The 27,637-nt window shown below is 50.3% G+C and overlaps 1 protein-coding gene across 2 annotated transcripts; it reads left to right on the forward strand.

Annotated features, from left to right (window-relative positions):
• The first annotated feature begins 5,516 nt into the window (after nt 1-5,516).
• Nucleotides 5,517-27,549, forward strand: LOC142664621 (tyrosinase-like). Of its 2 annotated transcripts, XM_075843786.1 has the most exons (6): nt 5,551-5,615; nt 5,841-5,886; nt 9,027-9,938; nt 15,641-15,851; nt 16,681-16,822; nt 27,134-27,549. In XM_075843786.1, the coding sequence occupies exons 3-6, from the start codon at nt 9,153-9,155 to the stop codon at nt 27,297-27,299; spliced, it is 1,305 nt and encodes a 434-aa protein (XP_075699901.1). In that variant the 5' UTR covers nt 5,551-5,615; nt 5,841-5,886; nt 9,027-9,152; the 3' UTR covers nt 27,300-27,549. The 2 variants fall into 2 exon arrangements, with proteins under 2 accessions (XP_075699908.1, XP_075699901.1); XM_075843793.1 differs by lacking the exon at nt 5,841-5,886 and having other exon boundaries at nt 5,517-5,615.
• Nucleotides 27,550-27,637: the final 88 nt, after the last annotated feature.

The raw sequence follows: 27,637 nt of genomic DNA on the forward strand, positions 1-27,637 counted from the left end.
ATGCCGAGTATTTTACCCCATAGTCATGACAGCGACAGTGCTCTTATAACCATGCCACAAGCTTTACCCCATAGTCATGACAGTGTCAGTGCTCCTATAACCATGCCAAGAACTTTACCCTATAGTCATGACAGTGACCGTGCTCCTGTAACCATGCCAAGTACTTTACCACAAAGGATTCACAGTGACAGTGCTCCTAAAACCATGCTTAGGACTTTACCTCATAGCCATGACAGCCACAGTGCTCCTAACACCATGCCAATAACTTTACTCCATAGGCATGACATCGACAGTGCTCCTATAACCATGCCAAGAACTTTACCTCATAGCCGTGACAGTGCTCCTATAACCATGCCAAGAACTTTACCTCATAGCCATGACAGTGACAGTGCTCCTATAACCATGTCAAGTACTTTACCCCACAGTCATGACAGCGACAGTGCTCCTATAACCATTCCAAGAACTTTACCCCATAGCCATGACAGCGACAGTGCTCCTGTAACCATGCCAAGTACTTTACCTCATAGTCATGACAGCGACAGTGCTCCTATAACCATGCCAAGAACTTTACCCCATAGTCATGACAGTGACAGTGCGCTTATAACCATTCCAAGAACTTTACCCCATAGCCATGACAGTGACATTGCTCCTATAACCATGCCAAGAACTTTACCCCATAGCCATGACAGCCACAGTGCTCCTAACACCATGCCAATAACTTTACTCCATAGGCATGAGAGCGACAGTGCTCCTATGACCATGCCAAGTACTTTACCCCATAGTCATGACAGTGAAAGTGCTCCTGTAACCATGCCAAGTACTTTACCCCATAGGCATGACAGTGACAGTGCTCCTATAGCCATGCCAAGTACTTTACCTCATAGCCATGACAGTGACAGTTCTCCTATAACCATGCCAAGAGCTTTACCCCATAGTCATGACAGCGACAGTGCTCCTGTAACCATGCCAAGTACTTTACCCCATAGTCATGACAATGACAGTGCGCTTATGACCATTCCAAGAACTTTACCCCATAGCCATGACAGCCACAGTGCTCCTAACACCATGCCAATAACTTTGCTCCATAGGCATGACAGCGACAATGCTCCTATAACCATGCCAAGTACTTTACCCCATAGACGTGACAGTGCTCCATTAAACATGCCAAGAACTGTACCCCATTGACATGACAGCGACTGTGCTCCTATAACCATGCTAAGAACTTTACCTCATAGCCGTGACAGTGCTCCTATAACCATGGCAAGAGATTTACCCCATAGTCATGACAGCGACAGTGCTCCTGTAACCATGCCAAGAACTTTACCCCATAGTCATGACAGCGACAGTGCTCCTATAACCATGCCAAAAACTTTTCCCCATAGTCATGACAGCGACAATGCTCCAATAACCATGCCAAGAACTTTACCCCATAGACATGACAGCGAGAGTGCTCCTATAACCATTACATGAACTTTAACCTTTAAGCATGACAGTGACAGTGCTCCTTTATCAATGCCAAGAACTTTACCCCACAGGCATGACAGTAACAGTTCTCCTATAACCATGCCAAGAACTTTACCTCATAGCCTTGACAGTGACAGTTCTCCTATAAACATGGCAAGAGCTTTACCCCATAGTCATGACAGTGACAGTGCTCCTGTAACCATGCCAAGTACCTTACCCCATAGACTTGAAAGCGACAGTGCACTTATAACCATGCCAAGAACTTTACCCTATAGCCATGACAGTGACATTGCTCTTATAACCATGCCAAGAACTTTACCCCATAGCCATGACAGCCACAGTGCTCCTTACACCATGCCAATAACTATACCCCATAGGATTGACAGTGACATTGCTCTTATAACCATGCCAAGAACTTTACCTCATAGCCATGAAAGTGACAGTTCTCCTATAACCATGGCAAGAGCTTTTCCCCATAGTTATGACAGCGACAGTGCTCCTGTAACCATGCCAAGTGCTTTACCCCATAGTCATGACAGCGATAGTGCTCCTATAACCATGCCAAGTACCTTACCCCATAGTCATGACAGCGACAGTGCTCCTATAACCATGCCAAGAACTTTACCCAATAGTCATGATAGTGACAGTGCGCTTATAACCATTCCAAGAACTTTACCCCATAGCCATGACAGTGACATTGCTCCTATAACCATGGCAAGAGCTTTACCCCATAGCCATGACAGCGACAGTGCTTCTATAACCATTTCAAGTACTTTACCTCATAGCCGTGACAGTGCTCCTATAACCACGCCAAGAACTTTACCTCATAGCCATGACAGTGACAGTGCTCCTATAACCATGTCAAGTACTTTACCCCACAGTCATGACAGCGACAGTGCTCCTATAACCATTCCAAGAACTTTACCCCATAGCCATGACAGCGACAGTGCTCCTGTAACCATGCCAAGTACTTTACCCCATAGTCATGATAGCAACAGTGCTCCTATAACCATGCCAAGAACTTTACCCCATAGTCATGACAATGACAGTGCGCTTATAACCATTCCAAGAACTTTACCCCATATGTATGACAGTGACAGTGCTCCTATAACCATGTCAAGTACTTTACCCCACAGTCATGACAGCGACAGTGCTCCTATAACCATGGCAAGAGCTTTACCCCATAGTCATGACAGCGACAGTGCTCCTGTAACCATGCCAAGAACTTTACCCCATAGTCATGACAGCGAAAGTGCTCCTATAATCATGCCAAGAACTTCCCCTTATAGTCATGACAGTGACAGTGCGCTTATAACCATTCCAAGAACTTTACCCCATAGCCATGACAGTGACATGGCTCCTAACACCATGCCAATAACTTTACTCCATAGGTATGAGAGCGACAGTGCTCCTATGACCATGCCAAGAACTTGACCCCATAGTCATGACAGTGAAAGTGCTCCTAACACCATGCCAATAACTTTACTCCATATGTATGACAGTGACAGTGCTCCTATAACCATGGCAAGAACTTTACCCCATAGTCATGACTGCGACAGTGCTCCTATAACCATGCCAAGAACTTTACCCCATAGTCATGACAGTGACAGTGCGCTTATAACCATTACAAGAAATTTACCCCATAGCCATGACAGTGACATTGCTCCTATAACCATGCCAAGAACTTTACCCTATAGCCATGACAGCCACAGTGCTCCTAACACCATGCCAATAACTTTACTCCATAGGCATGAGAGCGACAGTGCTCCTATGACCATGCCAAGAACTTTACTCCATAGTCATGACAGTGAAAGTGCTCCTATAACCATGCCAAGTACTTTACCCCATAGTCATGACAGTGACAGTACTCCTGTAACCATGCCAAGTACTTTACCCCATAGGCATGACAGTGACAGTGCTCCTATAACCATGCCAAGAACTTTACCTCATAGCCATGTCAGTGCTCCTATAACCATGCCAAGTACTTTACCCCATAGACATGACAGCGACAGTGCTCCATTAACCATGCCAAGAACTGTACCCCATTGACATGACAGCGACTGTGCTCCTATAACCATGCCAAGAACTTTACCCCATAGCCATGACAGTGACAGTGCTCCTATAACCATGCCAAGAACTTTACCCCATATGCATGACAGTGACAGTGCTCCTTTAACCATGCCAATAACTTTACCCCATAGGCATGACAGCGACAGTGCTCCTATAACCATGCCAAGAACTTTACCTCATAGTCATGAGAGTGACATTGCTCCTATAACCATGGCAAATGCTTTACACTGTGGGAGTGACAGTGTCCAAATTAGAACCTTACCTCACTAGAGTACTTTTTATTTTTTTATTTAGAAAGTCGTGCTTTCTGTCATGAAAGTGCAAAAAAAGTGCAGAGGTGTCACACAAAAATGTGCACAAAGCATGCGGTCGATCGTAGCCCTTCTCCTAAAGGAGAGAAACCCTGCATAACCAGACCCTGTGGTGATACCGGGTGTTTGGTATCGCCGTTGTGGGTGAAATAATCCAGGCTCACACAGAAAATAGTTTAACAGTTAAAACAGGGTGTTTATTTGAGGGAGACACAGAGGGGCACAGTACACATACCACTTGCTGTGGTAAAGTCTACTGGTTGATGGTAAATACTCTGCTTTCTTTCTTTACTCTGGACCCTGGATACCCCATCTGTAAATGGCTGACTCCAACCTCCAACTGCAACATGCAACACCAGCCATGCCTCCTGCGCACGCAACAGTCCAAAAGGGGAAATTCTATGAGGGGAGATAGAGGGGAACAATGGGAGAGTCCAGGAGGGGAAATAGTTGGGAATAAAGGGACGATATAGGGGCCGATCACCGGGCTTAATTTAAGAACAACTGTCTAAAGGCGGTTAGGGTGGGAAAGACTGACATGATCTGACACTTGGTGCCAGAACACCACTCCCATTCCACCACAGACCCTCCGAATCGTAGTTCCAAAAGATTGAGGATCCTCCTTCGCCGAAGCTCATGAAGACTCAATAATGCTCCAAGGCTTCTACCTGCGCTGCCACCCCAGTGCCTACCTAGAAGCCTGTATCTGGCTTGCACCTCCCCTCCGCAGAAGAAGAAGGGAGGCTGGCTTGCAGGGGAAAACGGAATATGACCACATATTTTCCCCCCTAGACCTCAGGAGGGTCCTAAAAAGGGACCACATCCCATAAATTATTGTGACAAACGTGACATACACACAGTGAAAAACAATATTAAATAAGTGGATGTGCGCGGTGATACAGACTGGATATTCGCCAGATATAAAAATTCCTCATTTCCCAGCCAGAAGGCTGGGAAAATAAAGGTGTGTCCTCAAATAGCGTGAAAGACAATAGCGTGCAAATGTGCCATCAGTTAGTGTGATTCCAACCCCAGTGAGTACGGGCACCCCAGGGTCACCACTCCTGGGGCACTTAGCAACTCAGACTTTCCAGCTACCAGACCCCTGGCTTTGATCATGTGGTTCTCTGCCCCATCTCCTCGGCGTTCTGTCATCCCTCTACAATGGCCTTCACTCCACCGGCAGAGTTGATTACTAACCTCAGTTAAGAGCCCTACACACGATCTCAGCCAAAGGGCCGAAGAGCAAGAACCTGGCCAAGAAGCAGCAATCTAACCTTAGTGATTATGGTATCTCCCCTGCCAGGTGTCTAAGGTGTTAAGCAGCCATAATTGGCGTTATCTCTACACCTGGTCGCTGCATCGGGAGGTTGGTTGTATATTAAAGCCAACACCCGTTGCTAGCGGCGCAGGGGAAGCTCATGTCCCCGCACCATCTCAATGCCTTATAATCTAAATCCCATACAGGCCATTTCAGGGTGAACCTTTTTATACGTTTTTATTCTGGTGATGAAGGGTTCCTCTCTAATGTTTGTCTTAAAAAAACATTTTCCTTACAATCCTGATGAAATGTCCTCTCCATATCAGGAAAGTATCTGTAATAAAACAAACAGACCCAGTGAGGTACATTTCCAGAGAAGCGTTATCATCCTGAGCCTGAGGTCACAGAACTTAAATCTAATGAACCTTCTAATATATAAGACCAGGACAGGAGGATCCAGCTATAGACAGGAGCCGCCTCAGAACTCTCCACCTCATCTCCAGGACAAGGTAGTAATGATAAGTCCAACTAATAGATTATAGATGTATAATACTCTCAGATGCCACCAAATATATAACGTAGGGGTGAGATATCTGATGTGTAGTGACAACACCACAACCTCCGACTGACAGCTATTATATGCTGACACAACGTCGACCATCCTAGGAGGCCTCTACCTGTTGAGGATCCCTGTTGAGCTTCTCTCTTTAACTTCTTGTTTTGGCCTTTTTTAGTGGACTAACTTTGACTCCCGAGGATGATCACTCTCGACTGAGCTCTGTAAGTGATGTTACCTACTACTCCTATCCTCTGACTGACCATCACTTCTCAACCTCTACTTATCCCAAGAAAACCACTTGTTTTACCAGAAACATCAGACCAATTGATTCAAATGAATTTACTGATGCTCTTGGCCTCTCTTCGCCCTTATCTACGCCCTAATGAAGGAACAGACCACTATATAACCCTGCAATCCCATTTCTTCTTGACAATGTCACCCCACTAACTCTATTTTACCATACCAGATCCAGAATTGCTGAATGGTGCCAGAGGAAATCTGCATCTACAGCCGACATGTACACTACAAATTCATGCTCTGCTTCGACAGAGATGTCCTAACCCAAGCTAAAGAAACACTTCACAAACCTCATCTCCTCATCAAAATGCCCCAAACAACTATTAAAGCCTTTCTTAGCAACCCCACTCCCCATACAGAACTCACTACCAGGAACCAGAAGATAGACACTACTCAGCACCAGCTTCTTCTCCACCCTCTCTCCTGCACTTCTTACCCCTTCACCCTCTTATTTTGTAGATGACCTCTCCCGCATTATTATCCTCTCCCGCATCTACACTGATGTCACCTCTTCTCCTCACCTCTCTCCTCATCATACACAGCACATCACACTGTCTCCACATCTACACTGATGGCACCTCTTCTCCTCACCTCTCTCCTCATCATACACAGCACATCACAGTCTCCAAATCTACACTGATGTCACCTCTTCTCCTCACCTCTCTCCTCATCATACACAGCACATCACACTGTCTCCACATCTACACTGATGTCAGCTCTTCTCCTCACCTCTCTCCTCATCATACACAGCACATCACACTGTCTCAACATCTACACTGATGTCACCTCTTCTCCTCACCTCTCTCCTCATCATAAACAGCACATCACACTGTCTCCACATCTACACTGATGGCACCTCTTCTCCTCACCTCTCTTCTCATCATACACAGCACATCACACTGTCTCCACATCTACAGTGATGTCACCTCTTCTCCTCACCACTCTCCTCATCATACACAGCACATCACACTGTCTCAACATCTACACTGATGTCACCTCTTCTCCTCACCTCTCTCCTCATCATACACAACACATCACACTGTCTCAACATCTACACTGATGTCACCTCTTCTCCTCACCTCTCTCCTCATCATACACAGCACATCACACTGTCTCAACATCTACACTGATGTCACCTCTTCTCCTCACCTCTCTCCTCATCATACACAACACATCACACTGTCTCCACATCTACACTGATGTCACCTCTTCTCCTGACCTCTCCCCTCATCATACATAGCACATCACACTGTCTCCACATCTACACTGATGTCACCTCTTCTCTTCTCCTCACCTCTCTCCTCATCATACACAGCACATCACACTGTCTCCACATCTACACTGATGTCACCTCTTCTCCTGACCTCTCCCCTCATCATACACAGCACATCACACTGTCTCCACATCTACATTAATAATACCTCTTCTCTTCACCTCTCTCCTCATCATACACAGCACATCACACTGTCTCCACATCTACACTGATGTCACCTCTTCTCCTCACCACTCTCATCATACACAGCACATCACACTGTCTCAACATCTACACTGATGTCACCTCTTCTCCTCACCTCTCTCCTCATCATACACAACACATCACACTGTCTCCACATCTACACTGATGGCACCTCTTCTCCTCACCTCTCTTCTCATCATACACAGCACATCACACTGTCTCCACATCTACAGTGATGTCACCTCTTCTCCTCACCTCTCTCCTCATCATACACAGCACATCACACTGTCTCCACATCTACACTGATGGCACCTCTTCTCCTCACCTCTCTTCTCATCATACACAGCACATCACACTGTCTCCACATCTACAGTGATGTCACCTCTTCTCCTCACCACTCTCCTCATCATACACAGCACATCACACTGTCTCAACATCTACACTGATGTCACCTCTTCTCCTCACCTCTCTCCTCATCATACACAACACATCACACTGTCTCAACATCTACACTGATGTCACCTCTTCTCCTCACCTCTCTCCTCATCATACACAGCACATCACACTGTCTCAACATCTACACTGATGTCACCTCTTCTCCTCACCTCTCTCCTCATCATACACAACACATCACACTGTCTCCACATCTACACTGATGTCACCTCTTCTCCTGACCTCTCCCCTCATCATACATAGCACATCACACTGTCTCCACATCTACACTGATGTCACCTCTTCTCTTCTCCTCACCTCTCTCCTCATCATACACAGCACATCACACTGTCTCCACATCTACACTGATGTCACCTCTTCTCCTGACCTCTCCCCTCATCATACACAGCACATCACACTGTCTCCACATCTACATTAATAATACCTCTTCTCTTCACCTCTCTCCTCATCATACACAGCACATCACACTGTCTCCACATCTACACTGATGTCACCTCTTCTCCTCACCACTCTCATCATACACAGCACATCACACTGTCTCAACATCTACACTGATGTCACCTCTTCTCCTCACCTCTCTCCTCATCATACACAACACATCACACTGTCTCAACATCTACACTGATGTCACCTCTTCTCCTCACCTCTCTCCTCATCATACACAGCACATCACAGCGTCTCCACATCTACACTGATGTCACCTCTTCTCCTCACCTCTCTCCTCATCATACACAGCACATCACACTGTCTCCACATCTACACTGATGTCACCTCTTCTCCTCACCTCTCCCCTCATCATACACAGCACATCACACTGTTTCCACATCTACACTGATGTCACCTCTTCTCCTCACCTCTCTCCTCATCATACACAGCACATCACACAGTCTCCACATCTACACTGATGTCACCTCTTCTCCTCACCTCTCTCCTCATCATACACAGCACATCACACTATCTCCACATCTACACTGATGATACATCTTCCCCTCACCTCTCTCCTCATCATACACAGCAAATTACACTGTCTCCCACATCTATACTAGAACTGAGGACGTCGAGTGCTGCGTCGCAGATAAGCTCCTGATACTGCTCAGTGTCAGGACCTTGTATGAGCTGTGGCATGTTAAGTGATTGTATGTTTCTTTTTTACAGTAGACCAATCCACAGGTGAGAAATCCTCAGGAGACCTATCTACAGGTGACCAATCTGCAGAAGACCTAGTTACAGTAGACCAATCTACAGGAGACAGAATCCACGGGAGACTTATTTACAGGAGACATGCTTATCCCGCTTCTTTTTTTAGCCATTGCCATCAGCAGTTCACATGGCCAGTTCCCCCGTGTATGTATGACCAAGAAAGCTTTAGACAGTAAAATATGTTGTCCTTTGTGGAATGGAAGCCCCTGCGGAACAACTGCACAACGTGGACGTTGCCTAGATTGGGAATCTAGGACATTTAACTTAGCCGATATCCAGTACTATGACGACCGTCTGAACTGGCCAAGAAAATACTTTAACGTCAGCTGTGAGTGTTTTGGTAATTTTAGTGGATTTGACTGTGGGAAGTGCAAGTTTGGATACTACGGTGCAGAGTGTAACGAAACAAAAACCTTGGAGAGGAAAGAGATCAGGCAGCTGTCCCTCATGGAGAGGAGAAGGTTATTCAGTTACTTCAATCTAGCCAAATACACCACAAGTAAAGACTATGTCATTCTGGTCACTGGTGACAGACACCACCACAGCACCTATAAATTTATCAATGCCACCGTCTATGATGTTTTTGCTTGGATCCATTATTACTCCATGAAGCCCATACTAAAGAACAGCACTTTTTTTTCAAAAAACAGTTATGCCCATCAGGGTCCAGCCTTTCCAGGGTGGCATCGTAGACTTCTTCTCTTCCTAGAAAGAGAAATTCAGGAGTTGATAGGAGATGAGGACTTTGCCCTTCCATATTATGACTGGAGTCATGACGAGACCTGCACCATCTGCACTGAAGAAATGTTGGGTAGTAGTGATCTACAAGGCAATATCGACCAGACCTCCTACTTTGCTTCCTGGGGGGTGAGTGACACGTTTTGTATATTTTCTGTTCGCCTTGTTTTTGGCCGATACACAAATGATAATTGGCAATAATATTGTGTCTGGCGCGATCTGAATATCCCCAGCGTCTGCTGTCAGAGAATTGGCCATGTTGGACTGGTGTCTGGCAGAAACCTACTCTTCCTATGGCTGTAAGAATGCAGAATCTGCAAAACTCAAGTACTAATGTTTACGGGGTGTCAGCTGGATGACTGTCAAGGTGTTCAGAATAACGTGATCATTCTTAAAAGAAAACTTCTTACAAACATGTTCTGCAAATGAGCAAATCCGACTTCAAGGGTCCGTTTCCCCATAAGTAACTAGGAATTGCTCTGCCTTTTTCTCATACAGACTGCTCCCCTCCCCAACCCAGACTGCTCCCCTCCACCACGCAGACTGCTCCCCTCCTCCACACAGACTGCTCCCCTCCTCCACGCAGACTGCTCCCCTCCTCCACGCAGACTGCTCCCCTCCTCCACGCAGACTGCTCCCCTCCCCAACCCAGACTGCTCCCCTCCACCACGCAGACTGCTCCCCTCCTCCACACAGACTGCTCCCCTCCTCCACACAGACTGCTCCCCTCCTCCACGCAGACTGCTCCCCTCCTCCACGCAGACTGCTCCCCTTCTCCACGCAGACTGTTCCCCTCCTCCACACAGACTGCTCCCCTACTCCACACAGACTGCTCCCCTTTTCCACGCAGACTGCTCCCCTCCTCCACGCAGACTGCTCCCCTCCTCCACGCAGACTGCTCCTCTCCTCCACGCAGACTGCTCCCGTCCTCCACGCAGACTGCTCCCCTCCTCCATGCAGAATGCTCCCCTTCACCACGCAGACTGCTCCCCTCCACCACGCAGACTGCTCTCCTCCTCCACACAGACTGCTCCCCTTCTCCACACAGACTGCTCCCCTCCTCCACGCAGACTGCTCCCCTCCACCACAAAGACTGCTCCCCTCCACCACACAGACTGCTCCCCTCCTCCACACAGACTGCTCCCCTCCACCACACAGACTGCTCCCCTTCTCCACACAGACTGCTCCCCTCCTCCACACAGACTGCTCCTCTCCTCCACATAGACTGCTCCCCTCCCCAACCCAGACTTCTCCCCTCCTCCACGCAGACTGCTCCCCTCCTCCACGCAGACTGTTCCCCTCCTCCACACAGACTGCTCCCTTCCACCACACAGACTGCTCCCCTTCTCCACACAGACTGCTCCCCTCCTCCACACAGACTGCTCCCCTCCTCCACACAGACTGCTCCTCTCCTCCACCACACAGACTGCTCCCCTCCTCTACACAGACTGCTCCCCTCCTCCACACAGTATGCTCCCCTCCTCCACACAGACTGCTCCCCTCCTTCACACAGACTGCTCCCCTCCTCCACGCAGACTGCTCCCCTCCTCCACACAGACTGCTCCCCTCCTCCACACAAACTGCTCCCTTCCACCACACAGACTTCTCCCCTTCTCCACACAGACTGCTCCCCTCCTCCACACAGGCTGCCACTCTCCTCCACACAGACTGCTCCCCTCCACCACACAGAATGCTCCCCTCCTCCACACAGACTGCTTCCCGACTCCACACAGACTGCTCCCCTCCTCCACACAGGCTGCCACTCTCCTCCACACAGACTGCTCCCCTCCACCACACAGACTGCTCCCCTCCTCCACACAGACTGCTTCCCGACTCCACACAGACTGCTCCCCTCCTCCACACAGAATGCTCCCCTCCTCCACACAGAATGCTCCCCTCCTCCACACAGACTGCTCCCCTCCTCCACACAGACTGCTCCCCTCCTCCACACAGACTGCTCCCCTACTCCACACAGACTGCTCCTCTATTCCACATAGACTGCTCCCCTCCTCAACACAGACTGCTCCTCTCCTCCCTACAGACTGCTTCCCCTCCTCCACACAGACTGCTCCCCTCCTCCACACAGACTGCTCCCCTACTCCACACACACTGCTCCCCTTCTTCACGCAGACTGCTCCCCTCCTCCACACAGACTGCTCCCCTCCTCCACACAGACTGCTCCCCTCCTCCATACAGTATGCTCCCCATCTCCACACAGACTGCTCCCCTCCTCCACACAGACTGCTCCCCTTCTACACACAGACTGCTCCCCTCCTCCACACAGACTGCTCCCCTCCACCACACAGACTGCTCCCCTCCACCACACAAACTGCTCCTCTCCACCACACAGACTGCTCCCCTTCTCCACACAGACTGCTCCCCTCTTCCACACAGACTGCTCCCCTGCTCCACATAGACTGCTCCCCTCCCCAACCCAGACTTGTCCCCTCCTCCACACAGACTGCTCCCCTCCTCCACACAGACTGCTCCCCTCCTCCACACAGACTGCTCCCCTCCTCCACACAGAATGCTCCCCTCCTCCACACAGACTGCTCCCCTCGTCAACACAGACTGCTCCCCTCCTCCACACAGACTGCTCCCCTCCTCAACACAGACTGCTCCCCTCCTCAACACAGACTGCTCCCCTCCTCCACACAGACTGCTCCTCTCCACCACACAGACTGCTCCCCTCCTCCACACAGACTGCTCCCCTCCTCCACACAGACTGCTCCTCTCCTCCACACAGACTGCTCCCCTCCTCCACATAGACTGCTCCCCTCCTCCACACAGACTGCTCCTCTCCTCCACACAGAATGCTCCTCTCCTCGACACAGACTGCTCCTCTCCTCCACACAGCCTGCTCCTCTCCTCCACACAGACTGCTCCCATTCACCACACAGACTGCTCCCCTCCTCCACACAGACTGCTCCCCTCCTCCACACAGACTGCTCCCCTCCTCCACACAGACTGCTCCCCTCCTCCACGCAGACTGCTCCCCTCCTCCACGCAGACTGCTCCCCTCCTCCACACAGACTGCTCCTCTCCTCCACACAGACTGCTCCTCTCCTCCACACAGACTGCTCCTCTCCACCACAGACTGCTCCCCTCCTCCACCTAGACTGCTCCCCTCCTCCACACAGACTGCTCCACTCCTCCACACAGACTGCTCCTGTCCTCCACACAGTCTGCTCCTCTCCTCCACACAGACTGCTCCCCTACTCCACGCAGACTGCTCCCCTACTCCACGCAGACTGCTCCCCTCCTCAACACAGACTGCTCCCCTCCTCCACACAGACTGCTCCTCTCCACCACACAGACTGCTCCCCTCCTCCACACAGACTGCTCCCCTCCTCCACACAGACTGCTCCTCTCCTCCACACAGACTGCTCCCCTCCTCCACACAGACTGCTCCCCTCCTCCACACAGACTGCTCCTCTCCTCCACACAGAATGCTCCTCTCCTCCACACAGAATGCTCCTCTCCTCCACACAGCCTGCTCCTCTCCTCCACACAGACTGCTCCCATTCACCACACAGACTGCTCCCCTCCTCCACACAGACTGCTCCCCTCCTCCACACAGACTGCTCCCCTCCTCCACGCAGACTGCTCCCCTCCTCCACGCAGACTGCTCCCCTCCTCCACGCAGACTGCTCCCCTCCTCCACGCAGACTGCTCCCCTCCTCCACACAGACTGCTCCCCTCCTCCATACAGACTGCTCCTCTCCTCCACACAGAATGCTCCTCTCCTCCACACAGACTGCTCCTCTCCTCCACACAGACTGCTCCTCTCCTCCACACAGACTGCTCCTCTCCACCACAGACTGCTCCCCTCCTCCACCTAGACTGCTCCCCTCCTCCACACAGACTGCTCCTCTCCTCCACACAGACTGCTCCTGTCCTCCACACAGTCTGCTCCTCTCCTCCACACAGACTGCTCCCCTTCACCACACAGACTGCTCCCCTTCTCCACACAGACTGCCCCCCTCCTCCACACAGACTGCCCCCCTCCTCCACACAGACTGCTCCCCTCCTCCACGCAGACTGCTCCCCTCCTCCATGCAGACTGCTCCCCTCCTCCAGACAGACTGCTCCTCTCCTCCACACAGACTGCTCCCCTTCTCCACACAGACTGCCCCCCTCCTCCACACAGACTGCTCCCATCCTCCACGCAGACTGCTCCCCTCCTCCATGCAGACTGCTCCCCTCCTCCACACAGACTGCTCCTCTCCTCCACACAGACTGCTCCCCTGCTCCACATAGACTGCTCCTCTCCACCACACAGACTGCTCCCCTCCACCACACAGACTGCTCCCCTCCTCCACGTAGACTGCTCCCCTCCACCACACAGACTGCTCCCCTTCTCCACACAGACTGCTCCCCTCCACCACGCAGACTGCTCCCCTCCTCCACGCAGACTGCTCCCCTCCTCCACACAGACTGCTCCCCTCCTCCACACAGACTGCTCCCATCCTCCACGCAGACTGCTCCCCTCCTCCATGCAGACTGCTCCCCTCCTCCACACAGACTGCTCCTCTCCTCCACACAGACTGCTCCCCTGCTCCACATAGACTGCTCCTCTCCACCACACAGACTGCTCCCCTCCACCACACAGACTGCTCCCCTCCTCCACGTAGACTGCTCCCCTCCACCACACAGACTGCTCCCCTTCTCCACACAGACTGCTCCCCTCCACCACGCAGACTGCTCCCCTCCTCCACGCAGACTGCTCCCCTCCTCCACACAGACTGCTCCCCTCCTCCACACAAACTGCTCCCCTCCACCACACAGACTTCTCCCCTTCTCCACACAGACTGCTCCCCTCCTCCACACAGACTGCTCCCCTCCTCCACACAGACTGCTCCCCTCCTCCACGCAGACTGCTCCCCTCCTCCACGCAGACTGCCGCTCTCCTTCACACAGACTGCTCCCCTCCACCACACAGACTGCTCCCCTCCTCCACACAGACTGCTTCCCGACTCCACACAGACTGCTCCCCTCCTCCACACAGAATGCTCCCCTCCTCCACACAGACTGCTCCCCTCCTCCACACAGACTGCTCCCCTCCTCCACACAGACTGCTCCCCTACTCCACACAGACTGCTCCTCTCTTCCACATAGACTGCTCCCCTCCTCAACACAGACTGCTCCTCTCCTCCCTACAGACTGCTTCCCCTCCTCCACACAGACTGCTCCCCTCCTCCACACAGACTGCTCCCCTACTCCACACACACTGCTCCCCTTCTCCACGCAGACTGCTCCCCTTCTCCACGCAGACTGCTCCCCTCCTCAATGCAGACTGCTCCCCTCCTCCACACAGACTGCTCCCCTCCTCCACACAGACTGCTCCCCTACTCCACACAGACTGCTCCTCTCCTCCACACAGACTGCTATTCTCCTCAACACAGACTGCTCCTCTCCTCCACACAGACTGCTCCTCTCCTCCACACAGACTGCTCCCCTCCTACACACAGACTGCTCCCCTCCTCCACACAGACTGCTCCCCTACTCCACGCAGACTGCTCCCCTCCACCACGCAGACTGCTCCCCTCCTCCACACAGACTGATCCACTCAGTTTAATAGAGATATAGTGGAGCCACTAACTTCTCTAATGGGAGTCCTCTTCACATATAATCATTTTAATATAGACATGGATTTACGACTCAGGATACAAGATCATCATTTGTTTTAAGGGTTACATAGACAACCTATAGGCTGTAAATGGGGAGACCTAGTACATCCTCCTTACACTTTCACTGTATCTGATCAGCAGCTGCTGTCTCCATCTTCATAAGTCAATGCCTATAAATAAAGTTTTTATATTATCCTGCAGGCCATCTGTAGTGGCTACTTTTACATTGATGCCTACTGTCGAAGTGCTGAGAGAAATTTAAATGTTGAAAATTTGCTCAGAAAACCAGGAAGGGACCCAACCACTCGTTTGCCCACACATCTCGATGTAAAGGAGACACTGAAATGGGAGAAGTTTGACACGGAACCTTTTGATAGAACATCTAAACACAGTTTTCGGAATGCCCTGGAAGGTAAAGAACAAAAATAATCCAACTGGTCATTGTCATGATCTAGGGTTATGTAAACCCACTAGGCCACTCCGCCGAAGCTGAGATGCAGCTGGCCAAGTCACAGTCAATGCAAAAGCCTACACAAGGCGTTTGTAGCACAAGGGTACCTGAGATAGTCCAGACAATGTAAGAGGCTTTAGCTCGGATGGGGCTGGATGTGGCAGGTTGTGCAAGACGTGGCGGAAGACAGTAGGGGTAGCAGGTTGCGCCAGACATGGTGGATGACAGCAGGCGTAGGAGTTTGCGCCAGACGTGGCGGATGACAGCAGGTGGCACGGCACGACTCCAACACTAGACAGGCTCAGGAACAAAACACAGCACGGGATACAGGATACAGGTAGCAGGGCACGGGAACATGATAACACTAAGGGACCACTTACCATACAGACATGGGAAGACTACAACAACGCTCAGTCAAGGAACGGAAGGACAGGGCCCTTTTTATAGTTCAAGGTAATCTCGAGAATAATTAATCAATTACATATGCACGTGCGCCCCCTAGTGGACACTACAGGGCAGAGCGGCCGCATGTGCTGGAGTCTCCAGGGAGGGAGACGTCGGCAGGAAGAGAGAGGTCTGTGGACGTGAGGTAAGTGGAGGTTGCGGTCTGTGACAGTCGTCCTCTATGTTTGTGGGTGTTTGTTGCTTATGGTGGAAACGGCCTCTCTATGGAAAATTCAACAGAACATTTACTAAACTGGTAAAGGACAAGCTGATTTAGAGATGTGTCTAACATTTGGATGGTTTATATGCAGTAGATAATTATTCCACTTCTGCTCATTCCACTCAGGATTTTTAAACCCTTTGGATGGGACGACCATGGAGGAAAACATGCACAATATGTTTCATGACTATATTGGGGGTACGATGGGTCAGGTCCCAATATCAGCCAATGACCCAATCTTTGTATTACACCATGCCTACATTGATAAGTAAGTCACTGTTCTCATTATTATTCAGTTTGTTATTTTTGAATAATTTTATTATAATATCGAGGTAACATGTACTTCTTGCTTCTTGAGGTTCCTCCATCTATAGCACATTTCCTGCACTCACTCCTTTTCTATCCCTGACACCACTAACATGCGGATATTCACTCAGATTATGTTCTGATATGACCACTTCAACTCCCTTCCCAGTGGTAAGATGTCTACAAGACTATAAAACTCCGGTTACCACTCATCCACCTGTCACTCATCTAACCGAAAATAACCTAGCAAATAAAGTTGTACATCTTACAGGTTACTCACAGAACTTCCTGCAATCATGCTCATCCAGACATTTATGTAATCTCTAGGTACTAATCTAAGAGACATTGCCACTCTACATATGGCCTTCTCTTCACTATTACCTTAATCTCCTCTTCATATCTCCTGCACCTCTACCTCCTCTATTTCATCGCCTCTTCACAACCTCTCCTCCAGGACATCTCCTGCACCTCTATACACTCCATTGTCTTCATGACCTCTCCTCCAGAAATTCTCCTGCACCTCTACCTCCTCTATCTTCATCACCTCTTCATGACCTCTCCCCCAGGACATCTCCTGCACCTCTATACACTCCATTGTCTTCATTACCTCTCCTCCAGAAATTCTCCTGCACCTCACCTCCTCTATCTTCATCACCTCTTCACTACCTCTCCGCCAGCACTTCGCCTGCACCTCTACCTCCACTATCTTCATCACTTCTTCATGTCTTCTCCTCTAGGACATCTCCTGCACCTCTATACACTCCACTATCTTCATCACTTCTTCATGAATTCTCCTCCAGGACATCTCCTGCACCCCTTCCCTCCTCTATCTTCATCACCTCTTCATTACCTCTCCTCCAGGATATCTCCTGCACCTCTACCTTCTCTATCATCATCACCTCATTTCAAATTCTCCTCCAGGACATCTCCTGCACCTCTACCCTCCACTATCTTCATCACTTCTTCATGTCTTCTCCTCTAGGACATCTCTTGCACCTCTATACACTCCACTATCTTCAACACTTCTTCATGAATTCTCCTCCAGGACATCTCCTGCACCCCTTCCCTCTATCTTCATCACCACTTCATGACCGCTCCTCAAGGACATCTCCTTCACCTCTACCTCCTCTATCTTCATCACCTCTTCACTACCTCTCCGCCAGCACTTCTTCTGCACCTCTACCTCCACTATTTTCATCACCTCTTCACATCCTCTCCGCCAGGACATATCCTGCACCCCTTCCCTCCTCTATCTTTATCACCTTTTCACAACCTCTGCTCCAGGACATCTACTGCACCCCTTCCCTCCTCTATCTTCATCACCTCTTCACATCCTCTCCTCCAGGAAATCTCCTGCACCCCTTCCCTCCTCAATCTTCATCACCTCTTACTTCATCTCTTCTTCACAACCTCTTCTCCAGGCATTCTCCTGGACCTCTACCCTCCACTATCTTCATCACCTCTTCACAAACTTTCCTTCAGGACATCTTCTGCCCCCCCTTCCCTCCCCCTCTTCATGACCTCTCCTCCAGGACATCTCCTGCACCTCTAACCTCCACTATCTTCATTACCTCTTCACATCCTCTACTCCATGACATCTCCTGCACCTCTACCCTCCACTATCTTTATCATATCTATCTTCATCACCTCTTCATATCCTCTCCTACAGGACATCTCCAGCCCCCCTTCCCTCTACCTCTTCATGACCTCTCCTCCAGGACATCTCCTGCATCTCTACCCTCCACTATCTTCAACACCTCTTCACATCCATTCCTCCAGGAAATCTCCTGCACACCTTCCCACCTTTATGTACATACATTACATTACTTATCCTGTACTGACCCTGAGATACATCCTGTATTGTACTCCAGAGCTGCACTCACTATTCTGCTGGTGGAGTCACTGTGTACATACATTACATTACTTATCCTGTACTGATCCTGAGTTACATCCTGTATCTCTTTATTTTATATAAATTTACAAAACATAAACTGAAAAACAAATACATAACTAATTCCATATAACCAAAAAGTCACAACCCAATTCTTATAAACAAATTTTCTTATATACATCTCTGTATATGAGAAGAGAAAACTATACCAGACCCGGCCACATACACCCCACTCTTATATACTTACATCTACACTTCATCCGAAGCTAAACAATAGCTAGAATATATACAAACATCATATAAACGTCATCCAAAGTACTAACAGAAAATCCCCCGACCCGCGTCAACCAAGGGCCTAAAGAAACAACATAATAATGATGATAATAATAATAATCAAACAACATAATAATAACAAATAAAATAATAATAATAATAATAATAACAAAAACAATCCAAAATATAATAATACTAATCCCAATTTTTTATTTTTTATTTTTTATATTTTTTTTTTTTTTTTTTAATCACACTATACACATCCTGACTTTCCTTAACCTTACCCTTCTTACCTAAACTCCACCACCCCAGCCAGCATCTCGCCTCATGTCCTCTCACGTCCGCATAGTCCAGATGCTGGCCCCCACCACCACACCCAACACCCCAGCCCAGCCCCCCGCCCCATGTCCTCCCATGTCCGCATAGTCCGGGGCTGGGTCAGGCAAACCCCCCCCCCGACCCCTCCCAACCTATCTATTAACCCCCTTAAGTCTATCCCTATTCTAACAACATTTTTACAATATAATACAATACACATCACCAACTTGTCCAAATACCAAACCATATACAAAATACACCGTACCCGAAAGCACCAAGTTCGGTCGCTTGTAAACCTTTTTCCTGCCATTTCAATCCTAAACAAAACAAAAATCTTCCTGTGCTTACCTAGCCCATCACCAGATAGAGAGAAGGGAAAGCCCCCCCCCAGCACCCCCCCAGAGGCCAAGGTACCACGTCCACCGCTGCACCCTCCCTATCGCTTGCCCTATCTCCTTACCCTATTACTAGCCCTTTCTTGACCCTATTGAAAGCTGACCCTATGCTGACCCTCACCTTTCCCTTATTCCGAGCCCTATCGCTATATTTTTTTTGGTGCCTCAGCGGAACGCAGACCCCCACCTCCAGTTGAGCACCGGTGACGACCCCCCCCTCCCTCATGAAGGCAGACACATTAAGGCACCCAAAAGGAAAAGCCCCTCCAAAGACGAGAGGCTTTGGATGCTCCCAATCTGCCAACCTCCAAAGAATGCACCTTCACCAGGTCACCCATGATATTGCTAACAACCTCATCCACTAGGAGGATTTTCTTCTGGGTAGAAACTAGACATCGTGCATTCCACATAAAGTGCCTGACCACTATACTGACTAGAAACAAGGTGCAATGGTCCCTACCACCGAGGTCTCCGAACACTCCATAGGCCCACCCAGCATAGGAGAGGCTGGTTAGGCCTGGCCAACCAATGGAGGCTCCCACCCTTTTGTATACCTCTGTATTGAAAGGGCAATGAAGCAGGAAATGCTCCATGCTTTCCAGCACTCCGCCGCACTCCTCCCGGGGGCAATCCCGATCATCAGAGCTTCTGCACTTTAGATTGCCCCTCACATACAGTCTCCCATGGAAGCAACGCCAAGCCAGATCCCAAAACTTCTGGGGAATCCTCGCTGAATTTAAAAGTTTTAATCCCACCCCGAGGTCACTACTTGGGCAGTCTTTGAGCGCCAGGGGCTTCTGGAAGTGGGTCATCTGGACCCTCCTGTCAAGAAATTTTCTCGACATGGTCCTGATCTCCCACACCTCCAGACCCCACCGGCGAACAATCTTCAGCGCCAGGGTGGCATAAGCCGGGAGATGTCCGTGAGGTGTACGCAGGTCTTTCACTTGCCCTCCTCTCTCCCATTCCTGGAAGAAAGGCCGAAACCACCCCCTGCAGGAGGATATCCACCAAGGAGCCCTCTCTTGCCAGAGGTTTGCCAGGTTGATCTTAACAAAGGTGTTCACTAGGAACACCACCGGGTTAACCATACCTAACCCGCCTAGTGTCCTTGGTAGGTAAGTAACCTCCCTCTTGATTAGGTTGAGCCTGTTCCCCCATAACAGCTGGAAGAACAGGCTATAGACCCGGGTCCAGAGAGGTTCTGGCAAGATGCACACACTGCCCAGGTAAAGCAACATGGGCACCAGGTAGGCCTTGGCCAAGTGAACCCTTTCCCTCAGGGTTAAGGACCAACCCTTCCATTGGTCGACCTTCTGGGCAACTAGATTCAGCCTATCCTCCCAGTTCTTCTTGGGGTAATCACCCGGGCCAAATTCGACTCCTAAGATCTTAGCAGACCCCTGAGGCTCTGGAAGGGTGTCCGGGAGATCAAAACCAGGATCTCCTCCTCCCAGCCAGAGACTCTTGCACTTATCCCGGTTGATATTGGACCCAGATGCCAATGAGTAACGCTCCACTTCCGACATCACCCACTCTGCCTCCCCTCTCGAGGAGACAAAAATGGAGACGTCGTCTGCGTACGCAACCACCCTCTGAGTGGCCTCCGGCCCCTCCAGGCCGGCCCCGACTCCCGCCAATGGCCCACGATCGATCCTTTTAAGAAAAGGATCAATTGCGAACGCATATAGCAAAGGGCTCAAGGGACAACCCTGGCGGACACCAGACCCAACCTCAAAGGGGGTTCCAACCCAACCGTTCACCAGCGCAAAAGTCTCAGCCCCAGTGTATAAGGTCTGTAGCCAATTGACAAACCCCCCGGGTAGGCCATACCTCAGAAGGACCGACCAGAGGTACTCGTGGTCCACCCGGTCAAAAGCCTTGGCCTGGTCCAAGGACAGGATGTACCCCTGCCACCGACCAGAATTTCCCTGCTCCACTGCCTTTTTGACACTGAGGACAGCACTAAATGTGCTGCGGCCTGGAACAGAGCAATGCTGGACCGGCGAAAGGAGCCGGGATGCAAACTTCACCAGCCGATTAAACAGCACCTTTGCGAGAACCTTTCTGTCCGTATTGAGCAGCGTTATGGGACGCCAATTCTCAATACGGGTCGAGTCTTTACCCTTCGATAAAACGATCAAGGCCGACCTCCTCATTGACATTGGCAAAGTACCCGAGGAAAGGCACTCATTAAACACCTCAGTCAAGAGGGGAACTAGGGTTCCTTTAAAAGTCTTATAAAACTCGGATGTTAAGCCATCCGGCCCTGGCGATTTTTTGAGGGCAAGCCCATCAATCGCCAATCCCACTTCCTCTTCCTTGATCGAGTCTATCAAAACACCGAGAGAGGGGTCTACCCCTGGCTCAGGGATGGTTTCAGCCAGGAAAGCCGACATCTCGTCTCGGTTTGGATCTTGCTTCCCCAAGAGGTGCGAGTAGAAGAATCTGACGACCTCCAAGATCCCTGATTTGGATCTCTTCAGAGATCCTGTACTATCAATCAGTCCTGTCACAACCTTACGACTCACTGACATCTTACAGTTCCTGTAGGGGTCGGGCGAGCGGTACCTCCTGAAATCCCTCTCAAGAACTAAAGATGTGTGCCTATCATACTGACACCTCCTGAGCAAAGCTTTCACCACGGAAATCTCCTCCCCACTACCCCCGGTTGAGACCAGATGTTCGAGTTTCCTCCTCAGTTCCTGATATAGGCGGTACCTACTCATGGACCTGAGGCTCGAGAGCCTGCGGAAAAATCCTGCCACCCGGACTTTAAACAACTCCCACCACTCAGACTTAGTACCACTGAGATCCAACAAAGGTACCTGGCTCTGAAGAAAATCCTCAAAGGCCTGTCTTATCTCCGCTTCTTCCAAGAGAGTAGAATTCAGCCTCCATATACCTCTTCCCATCTGGAGGGACTCTGCAATGTTCAAAGAGAAAATAATCATACAGTGATCGGAGAACTCCACCTCAACAACGGACACTGGTGAAGAGATGGCTTCCTCGTTCAAAAAAAACCTGTCTATCCTAGACCTACAACTACCTCTACGATAGGTGAAACCCGAGTGGCCTGGGGTATGCCTGATGTGGATATCCACCAGGCGAGCATCGCTAACTATACTTTTTAATGCTACACTATCATAGGTCAATTTTTTAGAACCTCCTCTATCTCGGGGCCTCACGATAGTATTGAAGTCCCCTCCAAAGCTAACTTGTCGACCTGAAAAAAGGAAAGGCTTAATCCTCATGAAGAGACTTTTACGGTCCCATTTGCTCTGGGGTCCGTATATATTGATTAATCTTAATTCCTGTCCCCTCATGAGGACATCTAAGATCAAGCACCTCCCCATTTCTAACTCAATCATCCGTCGGCATGTTACCGGTGCGGTGAAAAGGACCGCCACTCCGCTATATGGCTCAGCCGCAAGAGACCAGTAGGAGGGCCAGCATCGCCACTCCCTCCTAGATTTAACGACGTCTGCCAAAAGTGACAGCCTGGTCCCCTGCAAAAACAAAATGTCGGCTTCAACTCGGCCAAGAAAATCAAAGGCGGCAAATCTCGCCCTATCTGACTTAATGCTGGCAACATTAATTGATGCCAGCGTCAACGGAGTGGGTGCCGCCATCATGGATGTTTGAGTTAGACGGCTTTCTTCTTCCCACCCCCCCTCTATCTGATGAGGACCCCCCTTCTTTGCCTCGCTTCTTGCAAACTGAGGAGTCCATACTCACCACCCTATTCCCATCTTCATCCCCAAGTTCCGGGTCAACCTCCCCCTCTGGGGGCAACGGCCCCTGCAGCAGGGGAGGCTCAACGACTCTAGGGTGCCCTACCATGCCCTCCCTCTTAGTATTAGAGGCTGGAATGTCCACGAGAGCATGGTATCGATCAGTAGAGTACAGGATTTACCTTCCTGGGCCAGGGCTGGGCCAGATGTATTTGGCCCTTGGGTTTTGCCCGGTGTCCCTTTTGCTGTAGACTGAGTCCTCTCTTCCTCTCCCACACTTTCATAGTGGGAGGACTGAGAGTCCTCAGCTCTCTGCTCCCTTTGGATCCTCCTCATCTCCCCATTCAATTCGGCCTCCCCAGGGGCATCAGCTTCAGGGGGGGCATCTAGATACGAATCAGAGGTCGTCCCAGTTTCCTGGAGCGCCCTCCAAATTCTCTCCTTCCTTCGCTTCTCCGTCCTTCTCTGGCGAGAAGGGGGACCCTTCTTTGCATTCTTCCCTTGCCCCTGTGCCCCATCGTCCCTGCCCGCACCCTCACCAACGGAGGCCTCCCTCCTCTCATCCTCTGCAGGTTTGGAACAAGCATTGACAACAGAGCGAGGACACCGACTGAACGGGTGACCTAAGTCACCACACAGGTTGCAGCGAATACGGTCACACGATGCGGTTAGATGACCAATCCCCCCACAATGAGCACACTTCTGCACCTTGCAACCTGCACTCAAATGTGAGGGGTCGCCACACCGATGACACAACTTCGGCTGCCCCTGGTAGAAGACAAGGATCCGATCTCTTCCCAGGAAAGCAGACGATGGTATGTGGGACACCGTCTGTCCCAGACACTTTAATTTAACCATGAACGTCCAGGCCCCTGACCAGATGCCAAACTCATCCATGTTTTTCCGTGGCATCTCTACTACCTCTCCGTACCTTCCCAACCAGGTCATGATATCAATACAAGAGAGTGACTCGTTACGGGTAAGAACGGTCACTCTCTTGGGACCACTTTGGCGAGAAATTGCTTGTGCAGCAAAGTCTCGCCAGCCAGGCTTGTCCTTCACCAGCTCGTAGTTCCCCCAGAAAACCTCAAGGCCCCCTAGGTGAACAAAGCTGATGTCAAACTCGACCGAGCCATGAGGATGTATCAAGGCAAAGATGTCACTCGCCTTGAAGCCCATCCCCAGCAGCAGCTCCACCACCCTCTTTCTGGGAGGGCACGCATCATTGCCACGCCACCGGAGACGGACCACATTCCTCCTGGCTACAGCCTGCCCGGCTGTTGGGAGCGACCACTGATCTCCTCGTTGCTCTCGGAAGGCATTTAGACCATATCTGTCTATCCAGAAAGACAGATCCTTCTGCACTCCCCCTATGGTTAGGGTTTGCTTTCCCTCTCTTAAAGCGTCCAAGAGACGTTGTTGCAAGTTACCGTCCCCGGACCTTGAGGATGAAGATGGGTGGGCCCGCTGTCCCCCCGCTGCGACACCAGCATAAGACCTGCCGGATGTCACAGCAAGAGGAGCGCCAGGCCCATTGCCCCTGGTTGATACCCCATCCCCACCACCCACCAACTCACCACCTACAGACACAGCACTCAACACCCCATTACCAGCAGACACTCCAACAACTTTATTTACAGACACCTGCATACCCCCAGCAGTTTCCACATTCACAGCCGCAACTTTTTTATTTAACCCACCAGGTCCCCCTGCAGTCATCCTTCTGGCCAGGCCTGGTTCTATGTTATGTATTTTTTCTGTACATTTTGCTTTATTAGACACTGCTTCAGTCTCCGCATCATCAGGCACCTTTGCAGGGACGCCACCAGATGTTATAAGCGATGTCCCCGCTGTGCCCTCCGCCTCATTAACCTCCATCTGTTCTATGCGCGGAACATTTTTGGGAAAGGGGCCACCGTCGCCCCTGACGCCAGCAGCCCCCTTCTCGCCTACACCACTTTTCAGCGATGCGGATGAAGGAGCCACTGACGTCACTGGAGCCGCCTCTGGCGCCGGACCACTCCCCCCTCCCACAGAGGAGTGGCCAACAGAGCCGGAGCCCCCTCTGTGACCGCCCTTGTCGGGAACGTCTGACAGCTTTACTGCGACACCGACAGACTTCCGGCTTTCAGACACCACATCCGGTTTCTGGTTTACCCGTTCTCCCGACCCCTGACTCGCATCAAAGACCAGTTTCCCGGGCTCGCCATTCACCGGACACGGGGACACACCCCCTGGCGTCACCAGGCCACCAGTACCGCCCCCTTTGCAGGGGTTGGCGTCCGGCGCCATTTTGACCACCACGTGTTCTAATGCCGGACCCGTAACACTCTCCCCGCATTCCCGCTCCAGCCCCACTGCAGAGGCTTGAGCTGGGGGTCTTGCGGGACCTGTGCCCTGATCCTGACTTTCATCTGGCTCAGAGCACAGGAAGGATCTTGCTGTATACACAAGTTTAAATGAACCTTTAGCAGATTTTTTTTCCTTTTCCTTTTTTTTCTTCTTAAATTTTTTTTTCTTTTCCTTTTCCTCCTCTGCGGGTAACTCCGCACCAAAACAAAATCCCTGGAAGGACACCGGTGACTCCACATTACGGATCTGAGTGAGTAATCCTGGAGGCCGCTCACTGTCAGTTTCAAAACACTCCTAATTATTCCCAGCTGTGAGTCCACCCTCCTCCTCCTCACTGCTCCTGGGTGCCTCAGAATCTGTGCCTTCTCTGGACTTTACATTCTCACTCTCCATTGCCTCCACCACATTTTCCTTTGCTGTGTCTTCCTCCATACATTCTATTTTTATAGGTGCTGCCATCTCGGCAAACCTCTCTTCGTTTTTTAATTTTTCTCCAAACACCCCTCCGCCTGCCACAATCTCATCACGTCTTTCTTCCACTTCTTTTATTTCCTCCAACAAGGATTTCACAGTGAAACGGTATCGGGACCTCTTACCTCCTGAGGCTTTTGCAGCCCTTCCTCTGGCGACCGCCAAGTCCGCACGGAGCCGTTGCAGCGACTTCCTGAGGTCCCGATACTCCTCCAACCGCATAGCCATATGGGAGCTGAAGTTCTCCACCGTCTCTCCGGTCCTCAGCTGTCCCCATTCCTCCACACGACCGTCATCCAAATGTCCGGACAGTGCTGGTCCTTCTCCAGACGACAAAACCTCTATCACCATGCCGGACCGCGTCTCCATACCCTTATCCAGGGTTCCAGCCACGGGGGGAGCCAGGATAGCCTTGCCCCGAGATGATCTCCTCACCCCCGCGACCGTTTGCATATTCCCAGCCAGCTGGGATGACCCTCTACCCCCCGCTGGCATGCTCCGGGAGGTAGAGGTCTGAGGCTCCATCCTAGGATGGAACCCCCCTCAGGGTACTTTCCAAGCCCAGGCAGATGGTATGAGGCCTGGGCAGATAGGATAAGGAAAGTCCCTGGATCCAAGGCCTGCACGGAAGTCTCAGCAGCTCTCTCCACACGTTCTACTCCACCCACTCCAGAGCTGCACTCACTATTCTGCTGGTGTAGTCACAATAAGATGTTAGTCATTTGACTGGAGTTAGTGATGGAGGAGCAGGCACTGGGCTTTGCTTCTAACTTCACACTAAATACCACATTACATTGTTTATAATTGCTCATTCATCCCTCTTATTTCTTTTCTTTTAGGTTGTTTGAAGATTGGATACAGAAAAACAATGCAAGTTCAGACACTTACCCGGAAAACATTCATCCGGGGCATGAACCACGAGAGTGCGCTATGCCCTTTTTCCCCTGCGTGACCAACAAACATTTGCTCCAGACATCTATAAACTATGGATACAAGTATAAATAGAAGCGGCGCTATCATCAGGACTGTGTTCACACCATGAATTCAATAAGAATATTACAAATGTAAATCTAAAATCTTGAGCTTGAACTTGGAATCACTTTAGAAATGGAACAAAAAATATGAAAAGAATGAGAAGAAGTTATTGATCTGGAAAATTCTGCTTTATTTGTCACAATATGACCGGTGTTTTAATTGTTCGGACCAATTACGTCTCCTATCTGTGGGCAGCATTAAATAAAGTAAGAGGAGCTGAGCTCAGGGGGTTATATTTTTCTATTATTCAATTCAGCAATTTCATTATAAATTATGTTTTAACGCTGCCAGAACGAAAAGAAAAAAGC

Source organism: Rhinoderma darwinii, chromosome 1 (genome assembly GCF_050947455.1).
Source record: "Rhinoderma darwinii isolate aRhiDar2 chromosome 1, aRhiDar2.hap1, whole genome shotgun sequence".
NCBI classification, from domain to species: Eukaryota; Metazoa; Chordata; class Amphibia; order Anura; family Rhinodermatidae; genus Rhinoderma; species Rhinoderma darwinii.